This window comes from Plecotus auritus (genome assembly GCF_963455305.1).
Source record: "Plecotus auritus genome assembly, chromosome: 1".
NCBI lineage: Eukaryota > Metazoa > Chordata > Mammalia > Chiroptera > Vespertilionidae > Plecotus > Plecotus auritus.
Window position 1 is genome coordinate 45,222,538 of NC_137770.1, and position 18,356 is coordinate 45,240,893.

At 41.8% G+C, this 18,356-nt stretch overlaps 1 protein-coding gene across 2 annotated transcripts; it reads right to left on the reverse strand.

Annotated features, from left to right (window-relative positions):
- Positions 1-736: 736 nt before the first annotated feature.
- On the reverse strand, positions 737-18,120 carry TMX1 (thioredoxin related transmembrane protein 1). Of its 2 annotated transcripts, XR_013960197.1 has the most exons (9): positions 17,828-18,120; positions 14,494-14,609; positions 11,656-11,701; positions 9,692-9,820; positions 5,342-5,387; positions 5,146-5,247; positions 4,959-5,025; positions 2,005-3,037; positions 918-1,708 (listed from the first exon to the last, which is right to left on the reverse strand). XR_013960197.1 is itself a non-coding variant. In XM_080661749.1 (8 exons), exons 1-8 carry the CDS (start codon positions 17,977-17,979, stop codon positions 2,859-2,861), a joined length of 837 nt encoding a protein of 278 aa, XP_080517875.1. In that variant the 5' UTR covers positions 17,980-18,120; the 3' UTR covers positions 737-2,858. The 2 variants fall into 2 exon arrangements, 1 of the variants encoding a protein (XP_080517875.1); XM_080661749.1 differs by having other exon boundaries at positions 737-3,037.
- Between the last annotated feature and the right edge of the window lie 236 nt (positions 18,121-18,356).

Genomic DNA, 18,356 nt, shown 5'->3' on the forward strand with positions numbered 1-18,356 from the left:
GATCACTTAGGCTTTTATATATAGACTTTTATACATAGAGATATGCATAGCCTATGGACAGGGACAATAGGGTAGTGAATAGGAGCTGGGCAGAAGGAAGTAAAGAGGGGGGGGGAAATGGGAGACATCTGTAAGATTGTCAACAATTTATTAGCCTATATAATAAAACCCTAACATGCAAATCGACCGAACTGTGCAACAACCAGTTGCTATGACATGCACTGACCACCAGGGGGCAGACGCTCAATGCAGGAGCTGACACCTGGTGGTCAGTGCACTCCCACAGGGGGAGCGCCGCTCAGCCAGAATCTGGGCTTATGGATGGCGAGTGTAGAGGCGGTGGTGGGAGCCTCTCCCACCTCCACGGCAGCGCTAAGGACCCTCGGGGGATGTCCGCCTAAGCTGACAGGTGGACATCCCCCAAGGGGTCCCAGATTGCGAGAGGGCACGGGCCAGGCTGAGGAACCTCCCCTAGTGCACAAATGTCTAGTATATATAATAAATGAACCAATAATGGAAACAAAAAGGGTCTGCTAAAGGTAAAATCCCACATCATTTCTGTGAGCCTCTGATATAACAGAAAATTGATTATGCAGATGTTTATAGTGACAGTGCTTAAGAACTGCAAGATGATCTATTTTCTGAAATATCAAGTCTCTACCTATTCAGCCTATTTTTAATTTTCTGTATATATATTTTCTAATTACTTAAAAACTTGAAATTTATAATTTTATGTATACTAGAAAATAGAATGCTTTATTAATAAGAACTACTTTCATCTATCATTTGTTCAGATAACAGAAAAAGATGTGTATGATGACATGCATCAAGTCCAGAGTGACACAACTATTCTTTTGAACACTTTTAAATACAAATTAAGCATTTCTAAATATGCAACTAGAAATCACACATCTTTAGCTTTACTGAAGGCTTAGAAAAGTTTATTTTGTGCTTAGAATATTTTTCTAAAGCAACACAAAATTACTACACATCCAAACTCTTTAGTGGTAGAATACTTAATATTCTAAAGGGGAGGCATTTAAAGATAACTGTTGTACATTATGAAACTAAGTCTAATGAACTGACACAAAGGAAGAATCTAGATGAGAGGGGACATTACAGAAACCATCTATCACATAATAGACAAGTGATTCATTCTGAATACTTAGTTTTTCCCCTTCTCAAAGCCAATACAGTTCTCTATTGCCACCCCACACTGACCTCATTTTTGCTGCGTTCTAACTCTTTAAAGAGTGAAAATATATTAAATGTCCCATCCTGCTGATTCCAACCTATGAAATAACACACAATAGAAAGTATAGAATACAAAGTATGTCTTCTCAAACACATAAAAACATTTTAAAACATCGATACAATGACTTTGAAAAATCAATTAAGAACTTTCTGTATGTGAGGACAAATGTATATTGAAAACTAACACTATAAAAGATGCTTTTTCCTCAGTAGAATGCTAACTTTATATCAGATTAAGCTTCTGTGAATTTTTAGAATATAAATAGCTTTTCCACATCAAATAAAAATCAGGAATGTTAACCTTCACATTAAAAAAAAAAAGTCCAGCCCTGACCAGTTTGGCTAGGTGGATAGAGCATCAGCCTGCGGACTAAAGGGTCCCAGTTTCGATTCCAGTCAAGGGCATGTACCTTGGTTGCGGGCACATCCCCAGTGGGGAGCGTGCAGGAGGTAACTGATCTATGTTTCTCTCTCATCGATGTTTCTACTCTCTACCCCTCTCCCTTCCTCTCTGTAAAAAATCAATAAAAAATATTAAAAAAAAAAAAAGTCCAAGTCCAAGTTCAATAAGAATGATTTAAAAATCTAATGAGTGGCCAAAATATTGTATCAGTAAGCAGCTCCTCAATTTTTAAAAAATATATTTTTATTGATTTCAGAGAGGGAGAGAAAGATAGAAACATCAATGATGAGAAAAAATCATTGATCGGCTGCTTCCTGCATACCCCCACTGGGGATCGAACATGCAACTCAGGAATGTTCCCTGACTGGGAATCAAACCATGACCTCCTGGTTCATAAGTCAATGCTCAACCACTGAGCCACAGTGGCCGGGCCAACTCTTCAATTTTAAACAGTCCTCAGTAAACTTGTTTGCAACAACAAAATAAAATACTATTTATTAAAACATGAAAAATATTTCCAGGATACTATTCAATTTGGAAAATGCAAAATGGTAAGAAAAACACACTGACCACAGGAACAAAAATAGCAACCAACCTTATAGGAATCAAGACAACACCATGGACTTACGAAAACTTCCTAAATCAGTAGCATATCTATGTGTAAAAAACTGTAATTAAGGTAGTTTTTATTAGTTGTGCAATCTAAAAATACAAGGAAATTTTGAACTATATCTAAAAGGACCAGAGTTGTCAGTGAAATACTATTTTTTGAGATAGTGGGCAAAGTTCCCATTTATGGGAAATATGGTGTGTTTTTCACACAGTGAAACTGAGAAAAATTTTATAAAATGAGTAATTTTTTCTGTAATCTCCTTAAATACCTCAATAATGAAATACTTGGGAAGTGTAAGTTTTCAACTCAGAAAAATTTTATTATGAAAAAAGTTATTATTAAACATACACAAATCTTACTGCTTGGCACCAGATATTTCAAAATATTAAAAAATTGTTTAAACCACCATACTATTGTTATATCCTACTTCAAACTTTTTACATAGTGCTATCTTTTATTTTCTGAAGGCAGACCTCTAATGACAATATAGACTGAGTCCTTCAGTGTACAAAGTCACAGTTCACTTCAAAGGAAAAGAAATGATTAATCTGTTTTTGTCCAAATCATATTGATATTTATAAAAATTAACTAGGATTTATCTGTGGCCAATGAAGGACCCACAGAGCGTTGTCTTATGGCACTTTGTGGAAAGTCTTTGTTTGTTCCTTCTTTCCTTTCAGCTTCTTCTTCTGAAACATCTTCATCATCGGCCTCGTGTTCCTCCTCCACTTTTCTCAAAGGTTGAGAAGATTCTGGTAATAATTTTTCTTAAAGATAAAGACCACAAAATTTTTTTTGTTGGTATATTAGATTTACATTAGTATAAAATCAAGACACGTTTCATATACCATAAACTGCTTTGGCATTTACTTATCAATCATAAGTTTGGATTTCCAAAAGGAAAAAGTTACCTTCAAGAATAAGAGGTAGCATAAAAATAAAGGTTCGTTTGCAAGATCCCTTTTAGTTACCAAATTCATTATTATTACCTATTTATATATTGAAATTAATGAATCAGAATTAACGCTGTAAATATGGATGTTTTAAGAAAAATATACTGTATTAAATATAACTATCTTATATTAATTTGCTATTAAATCTTTTAAGTAATAAGTATACTGAAATAAACTTCAGCACTATCCTTGTTTTAGTTCTCAAGTGAACAGCAATCAAACATTTACAGTTGAAGGTTATATTCCTACACGTTTTTTTCAAGTGGTTTCATAAATGTGATCCTCTATACCACATGTACTTTTATTAAGGTACTAGAGGCCCAGTGCATGAAATTTGTGCACGGGTAGAGTCCCTAGAGGCTGTCAGCTGCCGGCCGGGGACTGCCTTCATTCTGCGCCATTCCCTGGTGGTCAGCGCATGTCATAGCAAGCAATCAAACTCCCGGTCAGTCAAACTCCGAGGGGACACTTTACAAATTAGGCTTTTATATATACAGATAATTATAAACAATAAAATGTGCTAATTTTTAAATATATACACATATACTCTTTTTACTTTTTTTAATAAGGCCAGTTGCTAGTTAACTTAAACTTAGAATACACCATGTTAAACTGACATCAAAACACAGAAATGGGCCAATGAGCTTTAACTCTCTTCAGTGTTCCTAGACCGGGGGGGGGCAAACTTTTTGACTCGAGGGCCACAATGGGTTCTTGAACTGGACCGGAGGGCCGGAACAAAAGCATGGATGGAGTGTTTGTGTGAACTAATATAAATTCAAAGTAAAGGAGCGGAGGGGAGAGCAAGAGAACCGGATAGAACAGCCGGATCTGGCCCGCGGGCCGTAGTTTGCCCAAGGCTGTCCTAGACTGCCCCTAATCCTAAGCAATCAATCCAGAATGGAGGGGGGGAAATACAGGAACAGAGTGTAAATCAGAAAACTATGGGGAGAAATTATCGCATAGTGGACAATCTGTTCTTTTGTCTGTCTGGTATGCCTCTTTCTGTTTAGTCAATAGTCTCTTCCCTATACCACATCTCTTGTAGTTATAGTGAGCACTACAGTTTACAGCAGTGGTTCTCCACCAGGGGTGATTTTGCCCCCCAAGAAACATGTGGCAATGTCTGGAGATATTTTTGATTGTCACAATTGAGAGGTGGTGCTACTGGAGACCAACAGGATGCTGAATATCCAACAGCATACAAAAGATAGCCCGTCATAATTAAAAATTATGCAGCCTAAAAGATCAACAGTGTCAAGGTTGAGAAGCCCAGGTTTACAGTGACTGTTACAAGTGAGCCCTTTACACAAATGGAGTGCGCCAGGATTTTTCCAAAAGATGGGGGTAGGGAAAAGGTGTATTTCCTTCTTTTTCTGCGATTGTGAGTTATAATCATTTTATGCTAAGAGCTGAAAAGAGCCAAAAATGAAGCAAACAAAGACAAGGAGAACTGAGCAATTCAGAAACATAACATGCTAACATCTGAGCCCTAGGATCCAATCAACTCTGCCCTCAGATTTCCTTGCTACATAAACCAATAAATTCCTATTTTGCTCGACTGAGTTGGGTATTTCTCTAGCAACTCAAAATCTAAGCCAAACACACATACTGGAAAACAACTCAAATCATGTAGCCTATTTGTCAACTGTAATAAAAAGAAAAATTTTAAATGAATAAATAAGCAAGTAATAAAAGAATCCAAAAGAATAAAACAAAATAAAAATATTCTTACTGGAAGGGTATGGCTGTGGTCTGTGTCTTCTTGAAGGACAAAGGCAATCTGCCAAAAATATCATACACTGCAAAAACAAACATAAGAAATCCAAATATATAACATATGAAAAAGCTAGTACAACTATATAAAATTATCCAATTTTACAATATTTTTCTTCCCAGTACCCTAAAAATAAAGTACTTACAAGTCCTAATAATAGTCCTGAAAGCAGAGTTGCTAAAGCAAAAACTGTATATGATCCCCATACCGGTAATCCAAGGTCCTCAATAAAATAGTTATGGCAAGTCTAAAATTAAAAGAAAAAAATAACCTAAAAACCTGGTCATTTAAAGAGCATATGTCAAAAATGTTTAATATAGAAATAAAATTTTAGCTCATACCCTAATCCACATAGATAGTTGAAAGAGAGCTGACATACTACTCATCCTAAAATAAAAGCAAAATGATTAAAAAACTGAATAAGATATACATCTTTGAAGTACAATATGTGTATATAGCTATATCTTCTATTTTTCACTCTAATTTCCCAGCAGGCTAGATTTTATTGCTGGTGTTCATCAAGATTAGTCCTACAGTACTAATTTCAAGACTGTAAGAAGACTTATTAATGAAAATTAAGTTTCTGATAATTGTTGCCACTATGTGATGTTCTCATAAATAAAACACTTAATGACTGTTTTTTCATTTTCTCCTATTGTTTTGACATTAATCTTTCACCTTTCATCTGATGACTTCTCCAATGTACTCTGAGTAACAGGTTACAAGCTCTATGGAACCAGTCAGTTAAAGTTAGGCATACTGAAAAGCAAATGGCTCCAAATAAGCAGAAAATCCCTTCATGAGCAGAGCCTGCCTGAAGGAAGAATTAGGGCCATTAACTGAGTGGATGGATCCTCCCCACCTGAGAATTACCTCCCCTTCCAGATTAACAATAAATAAAACTTACAATAGCATTGATTTTATATAGCTTACTGAAATCCTATCTAATAAAAGAGTAATATGCAAATTGACTGTACCTCTGCTACAACCACAAGCCACGCCCACCATCCAATCAGGAGCAAGTATGCAAATTAACCCAAACAAGATGGATGCGGCCACGGAGCAAGCGGGAGGCTTGGGTTTCCCCAGCAATGGAGGAAGCCAAGCTTCCCACACACCCTGGCCGGCCCTGGACTCCACTCAAGACTACAAAGTTTCAATTATAGAAGATAAATAAATCCCAACAAAAATGGCTGCGGCCACAGAGCGAGCAGGAGGCTTGGCTCCACTCAAAGCTACAAGGTTTCAATTATAGAAGATAAATAAATCCCAGACACCAGGGCCTCTGCTTTGGTCACCGAGGGGGGGGGGGGGGACCACCACAGGCCCCTCGCCCAGGCCACCCCACGCCCCAAGGGAACCCCCACCCTGATCCAGGACACCCTTCAGGGCAAACCAGCTGGCCCCCACCCGTGCACCAGGCCTTTATCCTAATAAAAAAATAATATGCAAATTGACTGTCACTCCAACACACAAGATGGCTGCCCCCATGTGGACACAAGATGTCCACCACAAGATGGCCAGCAGGGAAGGGCAGTTGGGAGGGACCAGGCCTGCAAGGGAGGGCAGTTGGGGGCGATCAAGCCTGCAGGGGTGGGCAGTTAGGGGTGACCAGGCCAGCAGAAGAGGGAAGTGGGGGGCAACCGGGCCTGCAGGGAAGGGCAGTTGGGAGGGACCCAGGTCTGCAGGGGAGAGCAGTTGGGGGGGACCAGGCCTGCAGGGGAGGGCAGTTAGGGGCAAACAGGCTGGCAGGGAAGCAGTTAGGCATCAATCAGGCTGGCAGGGGAGTGGTTAGGGGGTGATCAGGCTGGCAGGCAGAAGCGGTTAGGGGCAATCAGAAAGGCAGGCAGGTGAGCAGTTGGGAGCCAGCAGTCCTGGATTGTGAGAGGGATGTCCGACTGCCCGTTTAGGATCGGGCCTAAATGGGCAGTCAGACATCCCTTGAGGGGTCCCAGATTGGAGAGGGTGCAGGCTGGGATGAGGGACACCCCACCCATGCACAAATTTCCTGCACTGGGCCTCTAGTATAAAATAATTATATAGAAGACAAATGCTAAACCATCCTATCTAATAAAGAGGGAATATACTAATTGACCATCACTCTGTTACAAAGATGGCTGCACCCACCGCTGTGGCCAAGTTCCCATAAGGAGCCTTAACAAGCAATCAGCAGGGACCTGAGGCTACGTCCTCCCCCACCCCCGTGGAGCTTGACAGGGGACCTCAGGGCATGCCCCCCGCCCTGGCATCAGGCTGGGGGACCTCAGGCTGCACCCCCCACCCCAGTGCCAGGCCAGGGGACCTGAAGCCTTGACAGGGGACCTCAAGGTGTGCTTCCCATCAAGGTGCTGGGCTAGGGGACCTCAGGCTGCTCCCCCTGCCCCAGCACCGGGCCAGGGGACCTGAGGCTGCACCCCCCTGCCTGGCTGGGCTTGACAGGGGACCTCAGGCCATGCCCCCCACCCAGCGAGGCTTGACGGGGGACCTCAAGGTGCACCCCCAGTGCTGGGTCGGGGGAACTCAGTCCGCGCCCCCGCCCAGCGGGGCTTGACAGGGGACCTGATGCTGCGCCCCCTTCCTGGTGCTGGGCCAGGGGACCTGAGGCTGTGCCCCCCTGCCAGGCGGGGCTTGACTGGGGACCACAGGCCATGCCCCCCACCCAGCGGGGCTTGACAGGGGATCTCAGGCCATGTCCCCCACATGGCGGGGCTTGATGGAGGACCTCAAGGCACACTCCCCACCCCGGTCTGGGCTCGGGGACCTCAGGCCACGCCCCCCATCCTGACGCCTGGCCAGGGGACATGAGGCTACGCCCTCTGCCCGGCAGGGCTTGACAAGGGTGGGACTGGCCAGGTCTGGATCTAGCCCAATGGGAGCAGTGGGGGGCCGGCCAGGTCTGGGTCTCACACAATTTTGAGGTGCACGTGGATGGGCGGGGTCTTGACTCTGGGTCCCGTGGTGCGCCCCAGACTCTGACAGGAGGAAGGTTTTCATATACATTTTACTAATTTTCTTTCATCTCTAACACTTCTATTATAGAGAAAGGGCAAACAGCAATATTAAATTATTTCCTTTAATTAATCCCCTTTTAATGTGCACGAATTTTGTGCACTGGGTCACTAGTCATATAAATAAAACTAATGATTATTTTCACATAATGAAACCCACATGGACAGTTAAAAAAAGGCATGCTCCAAAAATAAGGGTTTATTGGTTCCCAACTATGTGCCACCAACACATAAACCAATTCATACATAAGCCAAAGTTCCTATATGCAGGATGACCTGATTGAATTGCCAATCATTGGGTAACTGAACCTGCTGAGCTGACACTTATTGTGAGTGCCCCTTATTCAGTCTACCAATAAAAAAGGTATGGGCTGCTGCCCTGAGGATTCAACAGACTTAGAAGCAACCCTCTTCTTCTACCAAAAGGGTAAGAAGACTCATTTATGAAATTTCAAAGAAACAAAAATCACCCTGGCCAGTGCAGCTCAGTTGGTTGGATATCATCCCTGCACCAAAAGGTTGCTGGTTCGATTCCCAGTCAGGGTACATGCCCAGGTTGTGGGCTCAATCTGGCAGCCAGTCAATGTTACACTCTTATATTGATGTTTCTCTCTCCCCCTCTCTCTGTCTAAAAATCAATAAACTATTCTTAAAAATAATAATAATAAAATTAGTTACATTTTCAGTTCAACATAGAAAGGTACCTTAATCATGTTGCTTTTGTTTAAAATGCAAAAATGGGAAGAGGAACAAGAAATTGAAACATAAAGCACTGTATAGCCTCACTATAGTTTGAACTAATTAGACTCTATCACAAATACTAGGTCCCTTAATTGGATTGGACATGGTGGTTCAGTGTGGGAATTCTGACAAATCAATTCAGAAATTTTTCACAGGAGAGGTTTAAGAGAAAGATGGAAAAGATAACTTCTATTTCAAAATAATGTTTAGGGACTGCTCTTTCCCCGACTCCCAGAATCTAGAATCCATTTTTTTCTCTAATACCCTCGGTGCCCCAATGCCCCATATCCCAACAGCATGTGTGGTGATAGCACAAGGAAGAGATAGCTTAGTCACACCAGGATAAGTCAGTCCATGGTGACCTCAGCAAAACTCAATATTCCTGGAAGTCTCTCAAATGACCCATAAGGCATTGCACCCCAATGAGTAGAATGAAATATGCATGCTATTTCCAATGCTTACTGCTCCATAACAAGCTGTGACCCTCTAGTTATACGTAAAGCTCAGTGGTTAGTCATGATATTAGGGTTGTTCATCCATCTATTCAAACAAAAAGTTATCAGACAAGTGGAATAATTCAATCACATTAAATCAAGAACTAAAATCTAAAGGTTAGCACAAGTATGGTTCTCATTCAAATATTAAGCTCAAATGATAGCTTTACCCATTACATTGTTCATGCTCTTAGAAGGATTACTTAGAAGGATTACTTTTGATGATACAAATGACCATATATACAGAGTTAAACATTCCTGAAAAGGCTTTCAACTTAATTCTATAAAATGTCTCCTAACTTGGTAAGAATCAAAGGATCTGTTTAACTTAGAAGAGTCAAATAAAAAATATCACATAAGAAGTCCAAGTATGTCTTATTTACATGAAATATAATTCTCTGTTCTAATTAAAACTGAAATAAATAAGAGAAAAATCCCTCGTACTTACAGAATAGAGCCTGGACCAAACCATGATGAAACAGGTTCAATACTCTTCCACTCCTTTTCACTTATAAAGTTTATGAAATCCTTTTTAGTCCTTGGGCCCTGATAGCGCCTAAATTCACCATCTTTACAACTGAAGAGGATCAGAATTAAATATTAACCAGCACCAAATAAATTTTTTATTTGTTTTGCTATTTCTTTAATCTCACTATACAATTAATCCTAATATTCAAAGTCATTAGCAAATGCACAAATAGCAAATTACATTATTTATCAACTCATAATATCTTAGCCCAAAATTTAATTAAACAATGTTATATTTTTATACAATCATAAGCCTTAAGACTGTTACTGTTATTCTTTCAAATAATAAAACTATGAAAAATAATAAGTCGTTATAGGTTACAAACTAGAGAAATCTCAGAAAATTACTTTTAAGCCTTATGTATAATGCACATATTACATGAAAAGTTATTAGAAAGTGTTTGATACTTATTGTCAGTTATTGTTAAGCTATAAGTTAAGCATTTAAGGCAATTTTCTGGTACTTTCAATCATAATCACATCATCTCAGGCATCATGCCTTAAATCACTGGAGGCATCTGGCAAAGTGTTTCCCTTCATACTATTTCAGTGATTCTATTTTACAGTCTGCTGTGTGTTCTTCCTAACATCTACCTGGTTCTTCCCAATCCCAATTTATGTTCTGTCATAGGGTCATAAATACCTTCCCTACTCCCACCATTCCTAAACTACCTTAAATAATAGTTAGTCTAATCCTACTTATTAACATTTTTATTTTTATTTTTATCTCCTAAATGCAACAACTTTCAATAGTTCCCTATTACCTACAGTAGGGTTAAAGTATCCTTTATCCATCCAGAGTTAAATACCTCAAGTAAGCCAAAAAGCAAAAGTTTTGTGGGAAAAATGGCATTTGAGCTGTTTTTGAAGGACAAGTAAGATTTGAAAAGGCAGAAATTAGGGGAATGGGTACGATAAACATAATTAAAAGAAAATGGGCAGGAAATTCCAGGTAGTTCAAGGGGTGTTGACAAGTGAAAAGAAAAGGGGAAGTCTAATTTATAGCCACGTAAGGGGCCTGTAGAGAAACATACTGACTGAAAAGGAAAAGAAGCACTTACAGAGATAGAGAATAGATATTTAAAGAAACAAAGGGAGTAGGGGAGAATAAAGAAGGTACAGGTAAACAGATATAAACATGGAAAGAAAACAAAGAAAAGCAAAATATAGACACACGAAGAACTGCCAACTTATTTTCATAACTTTAAATGAGGAGAGTGGTACCTTCTGGCATTCAACCCACCAGTTAGATGAGTATTAAGGTACATGGCAGGTATACAGATTTGAGATTTCTAATCCCCACTTAGATGATAAAGTCAAACTAAAAGACCTGATACTGAAGACTACATAATCTTATTCATCCTGCCTTAACGCCCAACTATTTCTCCAAGGTTGAGCTATAGCACATTCTAGCTAATTTTTTAACATATCACATTCCTATTTATAAATACTTATGAGACTGCCCTCAGGATAGAATGCTTACTCTGTGCTTTTGAAAATTCTACCTCCAAGGTTGCATTTCAACCCCATAATCTCCATGAACCATTCCAGCCCAGTGATTTTTCCCTACCAAACTTCCTTCAGGACCTACCACAACTCTTGAGCTCAAAAACACTTAACTAACACAAACACTTGCTGAAGCGTAGCAAATCATTTCATGTGAACATCACCTTCGAAAACAATTACAAATCTCTGAGATCAGGGACTGTTTCATATATCGTTCATTTATCTAACAGCACCTAGGATGGCACCAGCAGTTAATAAGCCTTCAAACATACTTAATGAATATAATGTTCTTTAAACATAATATAGGCCAGAGGCCTACTATTCTGATTATACTATGATACATCCTTCTCTATAACTACCAAATCTTTAAATACTTACTGATAAACAGTAGGAAGAGCAGTTATGATAAATCGTCCACTCAGGCCTGCAAATGATAAAGATTAAAAATAAATATAAGGAAGAACACAAAGTAGGTTTTATATGAGCTGATCACTAGCTACTTAAAAGATGATTCTGATTTAAATACTAATAAGAAAAAAAATATTAAATTATACCTAAAAGTAGTTGGGTTTTATAACATAAACAATAAAAAATCCCATTTACTTACAGCAACTTAAAAAAACTACTACATATTATCAATTAAAAAGTGAATTTATAAACACTTGATCAATTATACCACTGTTTGATAAGACTACTATGATGAGTCATGGGACAGCCAACAATCCTATATAATAAAAGTGTAGTAAGCAAATTGTCCCCTCAATCAGGAGGTTGTCCGGGAGTTTAACCAGGGGGCAGAGTCAGCTGGGGGAAGGGAGGGAGGCCCTGGCCAGCTGTGGCGGTGGCAGCAGGCGGCCGGGAAAAGGGAGGGCTTACCCGGCCGGCAGCCGCTAGGGACCCTACCAGTACACAAATTTCATGCACTGGGCCTCTAGTCTATACTAATAAAAGGGTAATATGCTAATTAGACCAGATCGAACAGCCATCTTCTGGACATCTGACTTCTATCCGGACAAAGCCATGGTAGTGGGGGCCGAGGCAGAGGCAGTTAGGGGTGATCAGGCCGGCAGGGGAGAGCAGTTAGGGATGAGGTCAGGCTGGCAGGGGAGGGCAGTTGGGGGCAACCAGGCATGCAGGGGAGGGCAGATGGGGTGAGATCAGGCCAGCAGGGGAGGGCAGTTGGGGGCAACCAGGCCGGCAGGGGAGGGCAGATGGGGGTGAGATCAGGCTGGCAGGGGAGGGCATTTGGAGGCGACCAGTCTAGCAGGGGAGGGCCACCGGGGGCGACCAGGCTGGCAGGGGAGGGCAGATGGAGACGACCAGGCCAGCAGGGGAGGGCAGTCGGGAGCAACCAGGCCGGCAGGAGAGGGCAGTTGGGGGCAAACTGGCTGGCAGGGGAGAGCAGTGGGGGACATTAGGCAGGCAGACTGGTGAGTGGTTAGGAGCCAGAAGCCAGTGGTCCTGGATTGCGAGAGGGATGTCTGACTACCGGTCAGTTGGACATCCCCCGAGGGGTCCCGGATTGGAGAGGGTGCAGGCCAGGCTGAGGGACATCCCCCCCGCCCCGGCATGAATTTTGTACACCGGGCCTCTAGTAGTCTATATCAGCGGTTGCCAACTGGTGGTCCGTGGACCACTGGTGGTCATGAGGTCTGAAAGCTTGGCGACCACCGGTTTAAGAAAACCTTTGGATCAGTGGTTGCCAACTGGTGATCCACAGACCACTGGTGGTCCGCGAGGACTGAAAGGTTGGCGACCGCTGGTCTATATTATAAAGGTCTAAAATCAAATCAAATTGCATTTGACATTCAGAAAACACAGACTGAGTTTAAGATGTTGTTAAAAATGGAAAACACTATGAATCATAAGATGGGAAATAATAATAATAGCACCTAACATTATTAACCAAGCATTAACATTAATATAACAGAATTAATCTCCCTATGCCTCAGTTCTCTTATCTATAAAGTGGAATGTTACCTATCTCACAAGGTTGTGTAAGGATTACATAATAAATGCAAAACATTTGAAGTACTAACTCTAATGGGCAAGTGCTCAATATTAGCTATTATTACCATACTAGAGGCCTGGTGCATGAAATTCGTGCACTGTGGTGGGGGGGTCCCTCAGCCTGGCCTGTGCCCTCTCGCAGTCCAGGACCCCTTGGGGGATGTCCGCCTGCTGGCTTCCATTAGGAGTGGGCCTAAGCTGCAGGCGGACAACCCTCTCACAGTCTGGGACCCCTTGCTCCTTACCGCCCGCCTGCTTACTATTCCTTACCACTTAGCTCACTGCTTCTTAGCACTGCCGCGGAGGCAGCAGAGGCTCCCGCCACCTCCACTGCACTCACCAGCCTCCACTGCACTCACCAGCCGTAAGCCCAGCTTCTGGCTGAGCAGCACTCCCCCTATGGGAGCACACTGACCACCAGGGGGCAGCTCCTGCATTGAGCGTCTGCCCCCTGGTGGTCAGTGCACACCATAGCAACCAATCGTTCTGGTCATCCACCATAACAGTTGCTTAGGCTTTTATTATACAGATGGAACAGGAGCAGAGTCAAGAACTCAGGTATACCATGACCAAGAACAGGTAAGATGAGACTGGACTAAGAAAGGGGCATCCCTAAGGGCAGGACCTACCACTTGTCCAGAGGGCCAAGTCAGGAGTGTACTTGACCCCACAACCATGCAGGCGTTACAATTAAGAGCCAATGTCTTCAAATAACAGGCATTAAATTTAGAACACAATTACAGATTCAGACCACTTGTCAAGAAATATGACCTTGACTCTACAAAGAACCTCAACCACATGCTCCTTATTCCAAAGCTTGCTATGGATGAAAATGGTGGCTTGGCCAATGTCCACCTAGAACACAGTGTTCTAGGACTTCTTAAAGGCATCTTACATTCTAGTCTGGGGCCTAGATTACAAAGCACAAAAGGATCAGAATCGGTTATGTGGGGAAGATGTCTCCAAGGTCCCTTAGAACAACACATAAAAGGAATGAGCTGCATACACAATTAGGGAATCTGCTTTTTGCAGCCACTGCACACTAAGCCCCCATCAGGGAGTGAGTGAGTCGGCTTAACTAGCTGCAGACAGTTATGTTTTCAAAACTTAACGAAAGGTAGAGTTAAGACCATGTGATGTGGAAAACAGAATAAACATATCAGCCCAACATGCAAAGAAACAAAACTACCCACAGACTTACAGTACCTGGCTGCTCAGTAACATCTACTTTTGCAACATTAATCTCAAGATCTTCTCCCCATTCAGCAAAACTTTCCCATTCTGGTTGAAGATTTTGACAAGCAGGACACCATGGAGCAAAACTGAGAAAAATATTTAAAATAAAAAATTAAAAAACATTCCAATACAACCATATTGGAATAAAAATTATAGAATGTATAATTTATGAAGAATATTTTATATTAAAAGCAAGATAGTAGAGTGATTTTGTGAAAATGAAAAAGTTTTAAATGTAGACCTAACACCTGGGCAATCAAGAACTATGAAATGATGATGCTAATCATATAAAAGTAATTCTGAGACTAAGTTAACAGGACTTTTTCACATGCAAACATCTCTTTTAAAAAACTTTTGGTCCTAGCCGGTTTGGCCCAGTGGATAGAGCATTGGCCTCAGGACTGAAGGGGTCCTGGGTTTGATTTTGATCTAGCGCATGTACCTCAGTTGCAAGCTCCATTCCCTGCCCTCGTTGGGGCGCATGTGGGAGGCAATCTATGTGTCTCTCTCACACCCATTGATGTTTGTCTCCCTCTCCCTTCCACTCTCTCTAAAAAGTTAACGGAAAATATCCTCAGGTGAGAATTAATAAAAAAAAAAAAACTAAAAAAAAAAACCTTTGGATTTCTCCATTAAAATGTGGCCACCATAAAGCTCAAAGCCAAATTTGGAGTTCACTAGTTTTAATAATTTTACACTGAAGGGGCCAGTATGAGAAAAACAGGAAGCACCCAGGACTGTGGTGAATAAGGAACTTGCATCCCACCTGAAGCAGGAAACCACTACTCAGGATGACTGCCACAAGAATTGCTGGCCCAGTGTGGCAAGCTACCTTATCTTATATAAAAGAAGCCAAAAAATCTGCATTTTTATATAAATGGTACCTCAAAATATAAGCCATAGACACAAACATTAGACAGGCCAGCCTGTTTTTAAGATCTCATTTCCAAACCTATGACCAAGCATGTTAGGATTTTTTTTTTAACCTAACCTAACCCAAGGATTTTTAGGGAGAGAGTGGGAGAGGGTAAGACAGAGAGAAACATGGATGTGAGAGAAACACATCAATTGGTTGCCTCCTGCACAAGCCCTGACCAGGGCCCAGGCCGGGGAGGAGCCTGCAACCAAGGTACGTGCCGTTGACCAGAATCAAACCCGGGACCCTTCGGTCTGCAAGCCAACGCTCTATCCACCCACTGAGAGAAATCAGCTAGGGCCATGTTAGGATTTAAATCACTCCTTGAGTATTCAGCATTTTCAAGGCTCTACTTTTTCCCTAATATTTGATTTTTCCACTTTATTGTATACTAGTATTCTCTTATAATTTGCCTCAGGTTTTACCTGTTAAACACAAAAGTAGTTTCTGCTCTCCATTATATATGATACCTGACTTACTTTATTAAAAATAAATCCCCTAAAAGTAACAGCATTGTGGAAAAGACTAGTACCAAAAATAAAAGCCAAAATTCATAACAACAGTATTACAATGAAAATATCTCTGTAACAAAACTGATCAGGATGGATTTAATATAGATAACTGATTTGTAATAATTAGCATTAGTACTACTAATAAGAACCCTTTACCAAGTCCCTTTTATTTTTTAAGTGCTTTTTAAAGACTCAGCCTCAAAACCAGTAAGCTTGAGAAAAAATATTACTATCATTCTTAATTTCACATAGAAGCTCTAATTCAAATCACCAATACTTCACTTTTGACTGATGTATTTATACAGCTGGATCAAACTGAGTTTCTAAAAATTTCCTTCAGTAATGCTTGACTGTATTTTGCATATTAATTCATAATCACTATTGTTTAACACATTATTTATGGTACAATACTTCATGAACGCAATCTAAAACAAGTTCCTAATAAAAACTAAACACTGTAACGTGCTATATAGTTCCTCTCCCCTGAAACATCAATGGTGTCTGAAAATTCATTTCACTGAGTTACTGGTTTTATTCATACTATAAACATTTTCCCCTGTCTTACCCTCCATATAAATGAACATTTGACTTTTGACTGGAATTACTGACTTGGCCTTATGGGTTTTCCCTTAATGATGTCCACTTCCACCTGCGTCCTAAACTGGCAACCCAACAATACAGGAAAACACGCACTGAAACCTGGGTAAAGAAGGGAGGTGTTCTAACAGCTATTGCGGCATGCCTACCCTGTGCCAGGCTCTGGACACAGAAGAAGCAGTACAGCAGTACCTGGGCAGGTTAATTAGGTCTTTAGGTATCTGTCTCTCATCTGTAAAGCGTGGGCAAGAATACTCATTTTATAGAATTTGGAGAGAATTAAGTGTAATAATGTATGTAAAATGCTTAGCAGTGTCTAGTACACAGTTAACACTCAATAACGGTGTTTTCGGGGGTTTTTTGTGTTTGTTTTTTTTACTAATGTAACTAATTATCAGTATCGGTAATAATGCCACCACTACCACCAATTGAAAAACCAGAGCAAAGGCAGATAGGTTCTCTTCTACCGATGCAAAAGGCATCTCATTATAACGGAATCACCATAGACTTGTGATTTTCTTCGAACAGAGTTTATAATCACACTCATACATTAATTTTATCTTTAATGCAGTACCACTTGGAGAGCATTAAGAGTCACAACCCAGGACATTCAGTTCTCTACACACACACGCGCGCAAAGAAGAAATGAGAGGTGTAGAAAGAGAAAAGCAATGAAAGGAAAAAATGATCAAGGGAACCAAGATTTTAAATAATTAACCCAACTTGAAGGTACGTGGCATTGTAAAAAAATATACCTAATCCATAAAATATGTAAAACAAAAAGTCCCCAATTCCTACACTATAAATGGACTACCTTTTAAGGACAATTAAACAAAAGGAGAAGCGAGGTTCTGCTCAAATTCCTCTTTTGTGAAATCTGGTGAAAATAAATCTGAGTCCGTCTGTGAAACACCACTCTAAAATAAATAACTGTAACGGAACTAGTCGCGCCAACCACCCCACCCCTAAAGCCATGAATTAAAGTTAAGAAGAGAACCGAAACGCAATCTCGTAGGCGCACCACAGCCCTGGACACGAAACTAGAGTGCGCGCGTTAGGAAGAAACTTAATATTCGCCGGTAAGCAGCGAGGGGGTGGGACCGAGCCGGCGCGTCCGCAGAGGAGTCGCGGCGCGGGCTCCGCAGTCTGCAGTGACAGCCCCCAGGAACCTGGGCCCCGCATGAGAGGTTGGGGGTGAAGGTGGGTGCCCAGACTTGGACCTAGGCCCCCAGCCCGCCCAGCCCACCGAGGGGGCCCCGAGACAACCACCCGCTCTCACAATTCTATCATCCACTCTCCTTCCAGCAAGTCTCTCCAGTTCTCGTCCGTGATGACGCGCACGTCGCTCCGCCGCCCGTGGGTCCAGGGAGCCCCACAAAGCAACAGCATCAGGACTGCCACGGGAGCTAGGGGACTCCCGGGGGTCGCCATGTCGGTCGCTCGCCCACCCCACAGCAAGCACAGCGGCCCCACCTCCGCGCACTAACTCCTCACTTCCGCCCTCGCGGGCCGACCTGCTCATGCGCAAGACCGCGCGGCAGTACGCACGCGCGCCTGGTGGACCCTCAATGTGCAGGAGGACGCCTTTTCCTAATTGGTTGAATTGGTAAGGAGGGAAGCGCGCCTGTCCCTAGTGCGCATGACAGAAAGGCGGTTTCTGCTCACTGTCTGGTGTGCCCCAGTGTTGCTGGGCAGGAAAAAAAGAACAGGGGGCGTGGTGTAGAAAGTGGGCGGGGCTTCGGAGAGGAAGGCTTTCAAAGTAATGCGTCAGGATTTGGCGCCAACTGATTGGCATTTTATACTTACAC

Bases quoted from the DNA above. Each gene is read 5' to 3' on its own strand.
- TMX1 (XM_080661749.1), bottom strand. From the start codon at position 17,979: ATGGCGACCCCCGGGAGTCCCCTAGCTCCCGTGGCAGTCCTGATGCTG. The intron at 14,610-17,827 runs GTGAGAGCGGGT...TATTTTTCTCAG, and splicing joins GGAGAGTGGATGATAGAATT to TTTTGCTCCATGGTGTCCTG. The intron at 5,248-5,341 runs GTATGAGCTAAA...TTTTAATTTTAG, and splicing joins AACTATCTATGTGGATTAGG to ACTTGCCATAACTATTTTAT.